At 43.5% G+C, this 14167-nt stretch overlaps 2 protein-coding genes across 2 annotated transcripts; one reads left to right on the top strand and one right to left on the bottom strand.

Moving 5' to 3' along the window:
* Nucleotides 1–1138: 1138 nt before the first annotated feature.
* Nucleotides 1139–6857, top strand: stk36 (serine/threonine kinase 36 (fused homolog, Drosophila)). The gene is made up of 18 exons (XM_035666894.1): nt 1139–1195; nt 1650–1780; nt 1870–2119; nt 2241–2334; nt 2449–2636; nt 2723–2856; nt 2941–3046; nt 3226–3357; nt 3439–3615; nt 3717–3808; nt 3939–4002; nt 4087–4197; nt 4282–4356; nt 4439–4556; nt 4641–4767; nt 4878–5058; nt 5266–6198; nt 6531–6857. The coding sequence occupies exons 1-18, from the start codon at nt 1139–1141 to the stop codon at nt 6624–6626; spliced, it is 3066 nt and encodes a 1021-aa protein (XP_035522787.1). The 3' UTR covers nt 6627–6857.
* Nucleotides 6858–7709: 852 nt separating this feature from the next.
* Nucleotides 7710–13032, bottom strand: atf5a (activating transcription factor 5a). Its single transcript, XM_035665970.1, has 4 exons — nt 12584–13032; nt 11369–11617; nt 9860–11048; nt 7710–9768 (listed from the first exon to the last, which is right to left on the bottom strand). The coding sequence occupies exons 2-4, from the start codon at nt 11508–11510 to the stop codon at nt 9582–9584; spliced, it is 1518 nt and encodes a 505-aa protein (XP_035521863.1). The 5' UTR covers nt 11511–11617; nt 12584–13032; the 3' UTR covers nt 7710–9581.
* Between the last annotated feature and the right edge of the window lie 1135 nt (nt 13033–14167).

Here is a 14167-nt window from a genome sequence, read left to right as displayed (position 1 = left end):
GGGGAACTTGTCTTCTTGACCCGCCCACTGTTTGTTTTTCTTTAAACAACCTTTTTCATTACACGACAGTTTTTACGAACGGAAAAGTTTTTGGGAAAAACGACTGTCAAACTATTAAAACAACTGGTCCGTTTGTAAAAATATAACTCTCTAGGCAACGGCCACCACTCTACATACTGCAGTCTATGTGTGTCGCAAGGTTAAACTTTAAGCTACTGTCCTTTTGGTTACTGGTTGTTTTGTAATCACGGCAGTTCAGACTTCTCGCTCTCTGTTCCAGTTCCTTTTCCCACATCCATGAAAGTATCGGCACACAGCTGCATGAGCTGCACGCGATACTACACTTAACATTATCATCCTTCATACGGGGGCTTATCTAAGGCCGTACTTTCGCATAAAGGTATTACAAGTTTTGAATCCAAGTATCACTACAGTACTTCCATAAGTGATATGACAACAAGCCGCCTGTTAACGTACCATAACCACGGTTACACTCTGGCCGTGACTGCGTAACGTTTACGTTATCTCCCGGTTGTGTGACATGAATTCGGGTAATCACGATGTTTTAGGAGCTGGGTGGGACGAGGCTCGTTTGGGTGCGAGCTGCCTACAATTGGACGTGAAAAGCTTTTATCTGGCCTGTATAAGTTATTCTCCGCGCGCCCCCGGCCGGCAGTTTTGTTACCACGCTCTCTTCCCCCGTTCATGAACACTGGTCCTCTCAAGGTTCGTTGCCCGTGGCTGCTGCCGTCGTCCGCCTCTCGTCGCTCGGCGCCGACATTACCGTTCAACGTGCGTGTCTCCTACCGCCGTGCCGGTTATGAACCGTGGTGGCGTCTCGTGAGATATTAGCGTTTTCGGTGGATGCAAGGCCCGCCCCTGTTGGGTCGTTCTCGAACAAAAGGACGCTGCGGCCGCGCTCTCAGATGAGGGAGCGGATTGGAGATCATCGATGGCTCTTCAACATCCACAGTACTCTGTCTCACTCCCTTTGACGAACGCTCTGGAGACCTGAACATCTGAGGTCTGTAAAAACAGCAGCGAACGCATCTTTGTTTTTCTGATCCAGCGCAACACACCAACTGAAATGTTCAATAATCTCATCTGTGTTTCCAACAGGTTGGTGGTGTAACTGAGTATGCCAGAGGGTCAGCTTGGTTCAGGTCCTTGGGAGGATGATGTGGCTTGCCGCAGGGTAGGGAGTATATTATATTTCTATCCAAGTGCACCGTGAATTTCATCAATCGGTTCTTGCATGACTAAACATTTTCATCCTCGCTTTACGTACCAGTTCTGCTACATTTATCTTATTTGATTCTCATTTATCTTTCTTTTCTCTTTCTATTTTTGAGTTCTGCTTATCTCCTATTTAAATACTATAGCTAGAGGAGGCTTTAATGTGTGTGCACTGTTTGGATTGGTCACTTGTGCGTCGGGCCTAGTATATCAGCAAAGGCAGTTCTATTGTTCTGATACCCCTCGTATTTCTTTGTCATTAGCCTCGTCTTTATTTTTGTCTTACAGCTGTTTTTGTGGTAAGGCTGCTGGAGATGCGCAATTTAACTTGCGAGTGATCCGCAAAAAGGGATCAATAACAGGGAATAAAGAGAAGTCTAAGTCTAATTTGCTCCTTCTTCCCTTCTTCCAAGGTCCGTGAGATTGCCTGCCAGCTGGTCTCAGCTCTGTATTACTTACACTCCCATCGCATTCTTCATCGTGACATGAAGCCACAAAATATACTGTTGGGGAAAAGTGGGGTGGTGAAACTGTGTGACTTCGGGTAGGTAGATGTTGATTATTTGAAAGAAAAAGTAGCCGTATTAATCACTCCCTCAAAGATAAACCATATGTGATGCAATCTCGCTGTAGGTTTGCGAGGGCCATGAGCGTCTCCACCTTGGTGCTGACTTCTATCAAGGGAACACCACTGTACATGTCTCCTGAGCTGGTGGGGGAGAAGCCATATGACCACACTGCTGATCTCTGGTCTCTGGGCTGCATCCTTTATGAACTCCACACGGGGGCGCCTCCGTTCTACACGAACTCCATCTTCCACCTGGTGCAGCTTATAGTGAGAGACCCAGTCAAATGGCCTGACACTATGAGCGACACCTGCACGGTACAGTGCAGCACAGATACGGTCTAGTCGTGCTGTATCATGTTTGGGTCAAAGCCAGCACTGTATGACAAACAGAATATATTGCCTTAATTAAAGTGCTTATCTGATATTTCCCTTACAGAGTTTCCTAAAAGGTTTGTTGACCAAAGACCCTCAGAAGCGGTTGTCGTGGCCAGACCTCTTGCACCATCCCTTTGTTGCCGATGGTGTTCCAGGTGATGCTTCTAACTCTTCATTTCCATTTCCAAACATGCATGATGCTGGTCTGTGTTTGAGATGACTCTGTCTGATTTTGACTGTTTTCTTCCCACACTGATGTGTTGGCACAGTGCTGTCAGACACAAGTGTTTTCAGCCCTCTGACAGTCACGCCCAGCCCAGATATGCTGGCGCGGAAACTTCAGCAAGTGGCAGCGAAGACGGTGCCGACTTCTGGAGAGAGCAGGCTATTGCGAAAGGCCAGGGAGCAGAAGGACAACAGCAACAGGGGGAAACCAGAGGGCAGTGACGGTGTTAAAGTCAGTCACAAATCAATTTCTCATTCTTAGATTAGTCACATGGAAATTCACGGGGGAGCTTTAAGCTGTTCTGTATACATTAACAGAAAAAGAAGGATGGAGTGGGAAATGAAAGGGACAACTCTACCGTGGCGGCGGCATCTCCTCGAGCCAAACCCATGACAGCTGCCAATCAAAGCCTCAACCCAAAGAGTCAAGCCTGCATGAGATCAAAGAACAGGTGTTTATGGAAGTTTAGAATAAGTATATAATATACTAGCCGAGCAGACTGAGGTGTTAACAGTTATGTGTACGTCATCTGCAGGGGTCAGATCAGCAGGGACTATGAACAGGAGTTCCCCTCTGTAGAGGTTGGACCAGGACTAGTGCGGAGATGCAGTGAGGACAGTCAGATCACACTGCACAGGCAGGTTGGTGTCAGCTGCTTTTTCTTGTGGTAATAATACATTGTCTGTTTAGAAAATGTGTTTTATAATAGTGAGTTTATATTCTCTTCCTGTTGCAAATCGGTCCTGATAATAGAGAAACTGGTTGCTTTCTTCAAGGAAGATGTGCCCTACAGTATCAATAATTCCTTGTTCCCCCTCAGGATTTTGACAGTGAGGACTATTGGGAGAAACTGGCACAAGAATCAGACCCGAGCAGGCAGGAGAAAGAAGTGTTAAACCACAGTGCCATCATACCTCAACTTAAATCCAAGATCCTGACATTTAAAGCTCAGGTAATTAGGTACAACTTTCAACTGCGCATAAATGGATTATACAGTTATTTTGCATTTAGTCTTTTTCTTTGTTTTGGTCAGCTAACAGGTGGCGTGGTTGAAGAAACGTGGCAAATTCACCGGCCGCTGAAGGTCTTACACAACCTGATTCTGACCTCTGACCTCGAGAAGTCGTACCAAATCGGCCGGGAACTTGGGCTACCCCATGTCCTCTTTGACCTAATCCATGATACTGTAGAAAACTCAAATTCCAGCAAGGTTGTAGCTCATGAATGGGGCATTTTTAACAATACATCATTCCTGCAACAGTAATCCTGACTTTTTTGTAAATTCTTTTTTCTTTTTATACTTTTTTTTAGCAACCATGGAGTGTGCCAGTGCTTGGAGAAATTATTGTTGTGCTCATGATCTACTGGGAGAAGCACAGTGACTGGGTGGAAGAAGATAACAGGTTTGATTTTTCCTTTCTTCACTGAAGCTGATTGTGTTGATTTTTTTAATGCTGTATGTATCCAAGTGAATGACTACTTCACAGTCAATCAACTGTTGCAGGCAGATGATCCTCTTTTCTCTTACTGTAGACTGGAAGAGTTCACCAAGCCCTTCGTCACAATTCTCAGTCACCCAAACCTCATTCCTTTAGCAGTAAGTATTCATGAGGATATACTGCACATGGTTTTACACTTAGCTTGTTATGTGACACAGCTGATTTTGTGATCTCTTCTTTAGCCTCTAGCAGCCTCTGTTTTGTCTCTGTTAACAAAACTCGATGTTGAGATCCAGGTTGATATGGACAATCTAACTTCCTTGATGAAAAACCTGCTTTTGGACTCGTATGAGGTACTGAATCTTTGAGAAGTCATTTGCATATTTGGCAAATTGTGAGTTTAAAGTGATTCACGGTTGTGTCCTCTGCCTCGTCAGCCTCAGCTTTCTCTTCCCTCTGGCTGGGGACTCTGTGATGGCATCCTCTCTTTACTCCTGTACACACTCTCTGAGGTCAGACAATAACTACACACTGATAAAACATTTGACTGGGTGGATAACGGAGATAAGACAGCATTTCTTTTTCTTTTAACAGCACGAAAATGGCTCTGGATCTTCATGTTTAGATCCAGTCATGTTTCTGGATCTATGTAAAAGAATTGGTACTTCACTATCAAAGACAGCAATAGACTCAGACTTCTGTTCGGCACATGGTAAATATGCGTATTCTCTGAAGCCCTCCGTATTAAAAACCCTTTTGTGCATGTTTTTTACTTTTCATTTTCTTTCAACATCAGGACTGCATTCCTTTTTGTCTACCGCGCTGTTCGTCTACACCAAGGATCCATACTCGTGCATTCCTCTGTTTTCTGACTTTGAATCAAAGTGTGTATACACTCTTGGCAGGCTGCTGGGCACTGACTGGTTGGTATTCAGATTTCCTAATTAACGTACTGTTTCATTTGTACCGCCGATCTTAGAGCAGCACAGCTACTACGCCTGGAGCTAACAATAACATCTTTTATACCCCACAGTCTTCATTTGTTTGCTGGAGGCGGTCCTGAGAGACTTGAGCTGGATCTGAGTCACGACAGCCTGTCCGTGTTGAGCTGCCACTTGTTGTGCTTTCCGTTCGCCCTGGACCTGCCTCCACACACCATGTCCACGATTTTCCAGTTGTACGACAGTTGTGGTATTGTTACAAGCCTCCTGCAGGTTAGGGCCTTTCCATGCTCCGATAAAGACCTCGCTGATAAATATAATTCTCTGATGCAACACAGAATAACTCTTGCAACAGGCTCACATCAGGCACACACTACTGTACATCCTAATGTCTCTTGTGAGAGTATTGTGTTGTTTGTTGTTAGCTGTTTGATCTGTGATGAGTTGTCTGGATGATTTTGTTTTTCCGCGCTTTGGCAGGTAATTCAAACTCTTCCTCCTCCGCTCCTGGAGCTGCCTCTCTCCCTGCTGAGCCGTTTGCTCCTGTGTGACCCAGAGCGCTCAGTTCCCCGCCTCAGAAAAGCTGCTAGTGGCTTTTTGGCGCCACCCAGGAGCAGCCAGCTCACTGCCTCCAAACACCCGGCTCCGCTAACCAGAACTGCCAGCTCTTTGCTCGCTCACTTGCTGCAGCTGGATGTGCTGTGGGATTCTGCCGTGGAGCTCCTAACTCTACTGTCCCAAGAAGCCCGCTGTTCCCCTCGGCCCGCCCACCTTCAACTTCACCTGGAAGCCTCAGTGCTGCACCAGGCGCTGGCTCACTCTCATGACCAGATCAGGGCCGCCACATGCAGACTTTTGGGACATTTAGATCCGTTCAGGCCTCCTACACTGCACACCCTGCAACCTGACATTTTCAAAAGCATGATCGAGTGTCTTCATGATTCCTGCATGCCTGTACGGCGGATGGCTTGCAGGGCAGTCGGGAACTGGTTGGGATATATTGCGGCAGGGGCAGGGTTTAAAATGGGTAGGTCCAAAGGAAAGGGCAGTGACACTGCAGGGTGGGGCAAAGAGACGGGACAAAATAAACGCAGCGAGGCAGCAGCAGGACATTTGGCAACTTTAGTAGAACAGGGAGTGGACGATGAGCAGGGGCGCGAGTGGGTAGAGGAAGCCAGGAGGACGGCAGCCATGCTGGCGTCTCTTGTCACTGACCCAGATGCCCTCACGCGCCGGCACTGTTGTGCAGCCCTGGGAAACCTGGTATATGTTGATGGCGCTGTGTCCTTGTTGTTGGAGGAAGATGTGCCCAGCTCACTCCTAAGAGCTGCATGCACGGATTCCCATAATGCAGTGAGACAAGCTGCCATAGCGACCCTGTGCCTGTACAGCGAGCAGGACACGATACGTCAGGTAATGAGATGAACAGGCTACAGGAGGGAAGGTGTCAGCATTACAATGAGTCTGTTTCTGGTTAGAAAGAGCTTTTTGTAGTTGTTACATAACGAATGTAATATAACTAACTATAACTAATTGGCTATAAGAGAATATTTAGTTTCTTTATGAAGGAAAACAATTTCCCTCTAATGCCTTCAGGGCTAACCTCTTCATCGGCAGCATTGCCCTGATCTCATTCATTCCATACATTTGTTTACTGCTCATAGTTCATTGCATATTGGCACTTTGAACAGGTATGAATCTAAAATATTTCCGGGTTAGTCACTCTCTTTTGCATTTATTTGAAGGTCCTGATCTCCCTCGATGCCAGTAAGAAACTTCTTCAGGCTTCACAACGTACACCTCAACAATGCGACTATCATGGGCTCATTGAACAGCTGTGAGTCCAGTTCACCAGGAAGGACAGCAGATCTTAATGCCCTGTGTGAAGAATTCTCCTCTTTCCTTACGTTACAATACAACTTCCTACTCTCTTGAATACTGTGTTCAAGGACTACAGACAATGATCATATCCCCTGTTTATTATTTTCTATCTAAAGTGTGTCTTTAAAATGTTTTTTTTTTACCAATACACAGAATGAAAATGTCACAAATAAAAAGTCACTTTTCTAAATTAAAATCTTTGTTGGCACCAATATTGTGGTTGTGTGTTGAAAGTCTGTCATTACTGTTATCTGATGTTTCGTTTCATGACACCACTTCAAATTACATGAGACTATAATTAATCGAAACTCCGCATAAAGGACGGCAGTTTGTATTTAATTAGTGGAAATATTCCTTTACCTTTCCTACTCCGCAGTAATAGTCATGAATCGCGGTTATAGAAGAAGATAGGTGAATTCATTAACTTTTGTATGAGAAATCTGTCTCCTATCACAGCAGCACAGGTTGTAGTTTTTGTAGATGTGTTTAAGTACAGCGCAAGTTATTGATTTTTAGGCGGATGTGTCTCGTTACACAAATTGATCGATATGGTCATAAGAATTGATGGCGTCATAAGTTTTAGGATTTTAAAGCCTTTTGAGGCAAATTTTAGTTTATTTTTTTATTACGCAACATAAAATGTAGCAACTTGATTTATTGAACTGTCGGGCCACTGCAACCAGTATTTTTTCCCAACAGCAGACAGGCATTTTTCGGAGGTTTAGACGTTGAATTAATTCCTTTTTTTAAGTCGTTCATTTTGCAGGGTAACATCGACTCAACCAGAAGGCTTCATAAAGATAATAATTATAAGTTATCGTTCGCTCCCAAGCGTCCGGGCCGCGGGGTCGGATCCGGAAGGAGCGCTTGTCGGCGTCCATCAGGCCCTGACGGTTCCACAGATTTATTAAGATTTAAAAAAAGGCAGGAGTTGTTTTCAAGCTCAGTTAGATTGTAATTAATGATCATTAAAACAGTCGGTACAGTGAAAACCATTTCCTGTCCTCTCCCCGCCTCGGAGACAGTGAAGAAGCACACCGAACTGAGTTGGAGACACACTTTATTTTTTTAAAGGAAAAAAAAAAAAGAGTTGACATCACACAAAGTAAATATGCATATATGGGTAAATGAACTTGACATTACAAAGCGTTATAATGTTCTGTCATCACACATTTTTGGTTTCAACAATCGGAGTTGATAGTACACCGCAGAGGGGGTCAAACATGTGACATGAATTTCTTTCCAAAAGCTGGACAAACGTTATAAATACATGTCTATAAGTCAGCGCTCATATCCAAGATTGTCTAAAATAAATATGCATAGAAAGAAATCTATCCTCGGTATAGGCAGTAACAGTAGTGGTTATTTGCTTAGCAACAAATTAATTGTAAAATAACTCAGACAGTATCCTCTTACACCAAAGCTAACACTGCAAAAGCCTCAACAAATAATCTAATGAGATTTTATTCCCCAGTTAATTTTCTACAAAGGAAAGGCTAACACACTCCACTCTCTGAACATACAAAAGTTGTTACAAATTAGTGCAGATCAGCCAGAGGCCTATAAAACTTATTGCCTTAACAAGCAGTGTAGAGAAAGAATCCCAGACTTGTTTCTAAAATCCTACATTTTCTATTCAAAGAGAGAGAGAGAGTATGTTAATGGAAAAACATGCAGAAGGAGGCTGCTAAATCTCCACAAGTTACAATATTTGTACAATAAGGAAAGCCTTTTTTTTTCTTCTTCTTTTTTTTTTACATCAAACAGGAAAATTTGTAAGTCAGTAGCAGTGAAATAAAAAAGGACAGTAGTCTCAATCATCCACTGACATTTGTAGGACTGGAGGACAAATTGCATATCCTGAGCTGCAAAAATTGATTAATTTAATTTGCAATATGCAAAAGAAGACAATTTTACAAATCGTCACAAACACAATAAAATGTTTCCACCTTCAAAACTGTGCAAATGATAAATAAGTTCTATTTTGGTCACAGAATGTATTATTTGGACATTATTTGCAATCGCTGCTGGAAAAAAATAAGTAATTTTTTTTTTTAAAGTAATACAAAAATCCAGAAAATAAAATAAATACAGCAGACAAAGTAACGTTTCTAACAAAGCAGGGTAAAATGTAGATGTTTGACCTTTAGCAAAACAAAAAAGGAAAAAAAGAACTACATGCTTAAAACTTACAAATCAGAATATCTAATAATAATTAGGGCTGCACTAAACCTGAAGTCAATCCAACACTTTGTCAAATAAAAACAAACAATATTAAATGATAAAAATGGTAGATTTTTGCTAAGGTGGATGACGAAAAGTTGTTTGCTCTTCTGTATATCAGCGGATCTTTTTCGCAATGTTAAAGTCAATTCCAATATTTTAAAATATTCATAGCATTTTAAATATCTGCCGTTCAAGGGAGGTTTGAAAGATGTGCTCAAAATGAAATGATGCTGTTTCACATGTGGACAACAACAACAACATATTTGTCTACTTCAACTACTGAAAATGTAATGGCAAATAAAAATAAATAAAAAAACAACATTAAATTCTATTGCTGACATCAATTCCAATGTAAGGCTATTAAAAATATTAAACCTGCATAATGAATAGCATTACTTCTTCAGAAATAACCGTATTTCAATCAGTAGATTCACGCAGTGTGAGATCTATTAAAAATGATTGTCGTTAAAGCATTGGAACGCCACAGTGCACGCTCAAGTGATCAGAGTGCGAAAGCAATGGAAGCATTGGATAGGAGTGTTGGTTTAAAAGGTAAAAAATAATTCACGTTAGCAAAGCATGCATTTACCCCGCCCGCCATGAAAAAAAAAAAATTCATTAAACAATCTTAAAGACACAAACATTTTCCCTGTTCCGCCCCCTTTAAGAGTACTTGCAGGAGCTTGGTGTTATGCTGTGGTGTCCTGCTTGTGCCTTTGGCTGCGGGCCTTGTAAACTTCAATCAGCAGGTCTTTGACATACTGGATTTCTCGTTCTACCGACTCTGCCTTGTCCCGGAGCTCCCGGTTCCTCCCTTCAAGGCAATGCAACTGTTCCTCCAAAGAATCTAGCTCCGCCCTTTTTCGCTGGCGATACCTGCGTTAGGCAAGACAAAGATTGAATGAAGCTCTTCACCTGTCACATCACGTCAAACGTTATATTTCGTCGAGCAGAAACTAAAACTTACCTGTGAGCGGCAGTTTTGTTCTGATCTCTCTTCTTCTGTTTGCGCTCGCCGCCTTCAGCTGGGATGATGTCCACATCGTATTGCAAATCACAGTGGTCTTCCTTCAGCCTGCAGGCTTGTCTGTGCCCTGAAGACTCCATGTTCAGACTCTCCCTAGCCATTAAAAGACACTCTGGGCCCTGATCCTCCAGGAAATTACAGTGTAAATCATGTTGCCCTATCTGAAGACTCTCTGATTTCACCTGTTCGTTGATGTTGCCTAAAAAGCTATGATAGGCCTCAGACTGCGGCGTTGCTGGAAGGTAACAACCTTCGCTGCTCTCTGACTTCCAAGAAACAGTGGCTTTTGTCACCTCCACACTAGTTTTGATACTATTCAGCACCTCGTTGTTGCCAGTGCCTCCGCTGACCTCCCTCATGCTATACATCAGCAGATCCTCTTTCTTATGTGGGACATCAAGTGATCCACCAAAGCCAAATCCACCACCAACAACCTTCGCACCACCTACGACATCTTGACTGAAACAGCAATTCTTCTCTTCTTTCGGTAGAACGGCACATCTCCTGACCTCGACTGCACTACCCAGACAGTAGCTTTTCCCTACCAGCTGCTCGTCCTCTACACAGCCATAGTTACCTGTAAGGGTCGCCGCTGAGTTACCTGAGTTACTTCCTTTGGAACTCAATGAACTGTTATCGTAGCCTTCACTGAACCTCACACCATCAGGAACCCTTTTCCTACCACACCCACTGGGGCGACTGCAGCTATATGGGGCGTGTCTTGGTATTTTGGATCGCCCAATGGGCCCGCCACAGATACTGAGCAGGTCCAGTTCTCCCGTTGCCAGGGTAACAAGAAGTGGGCTGGATTCCGATTGGTTGGATGTAGAGTATGATGCGTATGGCAGCTGACTGTACGGCTGAGGACCCGCCGGCAGTGGACCCCTGTCGCATTTTCCCAGCCTCGGCCCTTTCTCTGGCAGTGGTTCAGACAGGAAGTAGTCCTCTAGTTGGGCCAGTTCCTCTTGCAGCAGAGAGGTCATGACCTCCAAGTCAGAGGGCACCTGGATATCATTCTGAAGGGGTGAAGGGGGAAGGGAGGCATTGGTGGAGGAGGGAGGGGAAGGAGGGTTTGGGAGGTACGAGGAGAAATCCACTTCTTCCGTCATCCAGTCAGTGAGACCATCACCTATAAAGGAGAGAAAATGAATGCAGTCGTTACATGCTGCTTGGTGGAGGAGAATATCACAGCTAAATAACGTTCATGCAAATGTTACAAAAAATAGCAGTCACCCAACACTGCACATAGCATTTTTCTAAAGGCAAAATCTGATCGACGATAGTAAATGCAAAACATGATTTTTTTTCTTCTAAATATAGTTGCAGCATAGCGGCACATTAAGACGTAGCTAGTTTATTACTTACTGTTCAAGAAGGACGAATGTGCTGCAGTGCCGAGCCCACCTGAAATGGGGAAAAATATAAAAAAGCGTACTCGCTGCAACTCACCAATTAAGTGCTGACTCTCCTCTGACACCTCCCCCCTGCACCCCTGTGATTGGCTGTGGTTAGCCTGTGGGTGAGAGAGAGCGAGGGGGTCTGCCGGGCAGACACGAAGAGTCTTCCAAACAGGAGCTGATGTTGCCATCATTTTGTCTGTTGGTGCTTTGATTCAGTCCAAGTCCAAACATATGTTGAGAGCAAGCAGGGTCTGACAGATGGGCCACAGAGAGCAGGGCTGGGTGAGCATAATGAAACCTAGAGGGTAAACACAAAACAGATCAGAAATGTGCTGATAAAAAGATGCAACTCATTCAGTCCACTGATGGGATCAGGAATATCACTACTGCTGCCCTCAGCAAGTTTCTCAACATGACTCAGTCTGCTGACCGAGGGGCTACAGTCAGGAAATCACCTGCAAGGATCATTACATGCAATTAACTCTCCAGAACATGCACCTTTGACAACAATATGTCAATAAACAACACAAACAATACCAATTAAATAAAACTATAATTTAAAATCAACTATTTCAAAAACCAACCCTCAGAACTGCCACAGTCAGTGACACTGAGGTGGGTGTGTGTCCTTTGGGCTTTGACCTGCCTCAAAGCAAAATGCACTTGACGTCCTCAAAACACGTGGGACCTGGTGACGCCTTCAACTGTTGCCAAGAAGCTCCAACTCAACTCTGGAGACTCTGATCATTAAATCGGATTAATGCAGATCCGCTGCTTCAGATCGCATGTCCCTTTCAAAGTAATCGCACATCTGTTTGACCACTTAAGCAGTTTAGGTGAATGTAATTAAATATACTAAATGATAATGTGTGTAAACATACAAATGAAAAGTGTGATGCTGCATCTCCAGTGTGCAGAACATGGGCTGCAGGTTGTACATTTATATGATATATAAGTTACTATAATGCCATCACACAGTAACTCTGCCACGCACTTTTATCACAACCCAACCAAACAACCACAATCAACCTCAACCCCGGACACAACGCCATTAAAGAAACCTGGAATTTAAGCACATGTTATATCCAGTCATATGAAGATATTAAAAAAAAGAATAAACTGTGTAAAGAAAGCAGGTAAAACACCACTGTGGCTGTAACCACTTGTGACAAGCAGGCACAACAAGCTGAAAACTGTAACAACAACACAGTGACACACTTTACACAGCTGAACGGATAAAGCGAGTCGAGACAGATCCACTTACTCCATTATTGCAGAGAAAAATGTAGAGCACTTGGGGGTGCGTTGCTAAAGCAAAGCACGACTTCTTCTCGGGTCCGACAACTTCACGAGTTTAAAGAGCCATGTTTTAGCTCGGAATATCCGGGGCAGCGCTAACAAAAACAAAACAGACGAGTTGTTGCTTTGTTGTGTCCGACCTGTAAACTGAGGCGCTGCTTAATTGTGAGAAAGCATCAGTTCATTCACACCTAGCAACCGACTGCGTCACCGGGGCAAACCGTGCTGCCGAGCGTAGATCCCTCCGCCCCCACCCGCCGCGTCTCACCGAAGGACATCCCACAACCTCACTGCCGGGGCTCCGTTATAAAAAGTAGAGTTACTCGTTCCTTGATGCTTCTTTCAAAAGTAGTACCGACTCTCATTGTAGTATGTAATGATTAGCTGTCATGGCAGTTTCTTTCACCTTCATAAACTTTGCTCCTGTTGAGAGAAAATAATATATATATATATAAAGAGAGAGAGAGAGAGAGAGAGAGAAAGGCAACACTTTTAGCATTATTTGCAAAACTAACGTTAGTTTAGAATTTAAATGTAGTAAAAAATTACCTGCTACTATCTGAGGGTAATTAATTCAATAAAACAGGGACATGTCACAGCGGAAGGGGCTGTTTTACTGTTTATATCTCGGTAGTAATCCGAAAAGTAATCACATGACTGTAACGCTCTCGTCATTGTTTTTTCTTTAGCCCTTTGTTGCTATAGAGACGGGGCAGTGCCGCCAGTTTCTGGGCTCGACGGTGTAGACCGCTGCTTTAAATAACACTCCACCACCTGCTAATAGGCTTGATTTACGTGAACACGGCTCTCAAACACACACCAATACAGCTCAGAGACTGTACCTTACTATGTGGCACGGTGGTATTTTTTTGGAGGGGGACTATTTGATTCAAAACGCACTTTGTTGTTCAGTAGAGAAAGTCTGTTGCATCTCCGTTGCATCAGTGGTCCACGCTCAGAGCGATTGGCTGCGCGTGCTCAGACTGCCGTGCTGCCATTGGTTGGAATGGGCTACAGGTGAAATCTGATTGGTCGACGGTAGGCAAGGCAAGAGCATCGCTGTGTTGTTATCTTTTTTTTTTTTTTCTCCTGCAGTGCAGACTGTGCACATGTTTCAAGTAAACAAACCGGGCGTGGATATCAGTGCAGCGGAGTTTAAAGCTGAGGAAAAGCGTTGTTACAGTTATAAAGCTCATTAATACACCGTGAACACAGAAGAGCTTGTGGTGGTCAATGTTTGACTGATTAGACAGATAGACAGAGCAAATGAGTGTCATTCATGGCAAGACTTAAAAGATACTCTATAATAGGAATCCATGTTGTCATCAAAGGCGTACAGTCTCTCTGTATTATTACTTTGTACTTACTCTATTGTTAATTATTTCAAATCATGATTTCAATTTCTTCTTTGACATATTTAATCAATAGTTGTCAGCTCATATGGATATTAACGTCACCAGGGGCATTGTCTGATGAAATGACACAGTGTTAGAGAATAATGGGAGCTGCATTATTCCCTCTCTGTTGTTGACTGTTATCCTAATGTACT

Source organism: Morone saxatilis, unplaced genomic scaffold, assembly GCF_004916995.1.
Source record: "Morone saxatilis isolate NCDOM2014 unplaced genomic scaffold, NCSU_SB_2.0 Contig20, whole genome shotgun sequence".
Taxonomy (NCBI): Eukaryota; Metazoa; Chordata; class Actinopteri; family Moronidae; genus Morone; species Morone saxatilis.
The sequence above is the reverse complement of the archived record's forward strand: the minus strand, read 5'-3'. Positions and strand labels throughout refer to the sequence as shown.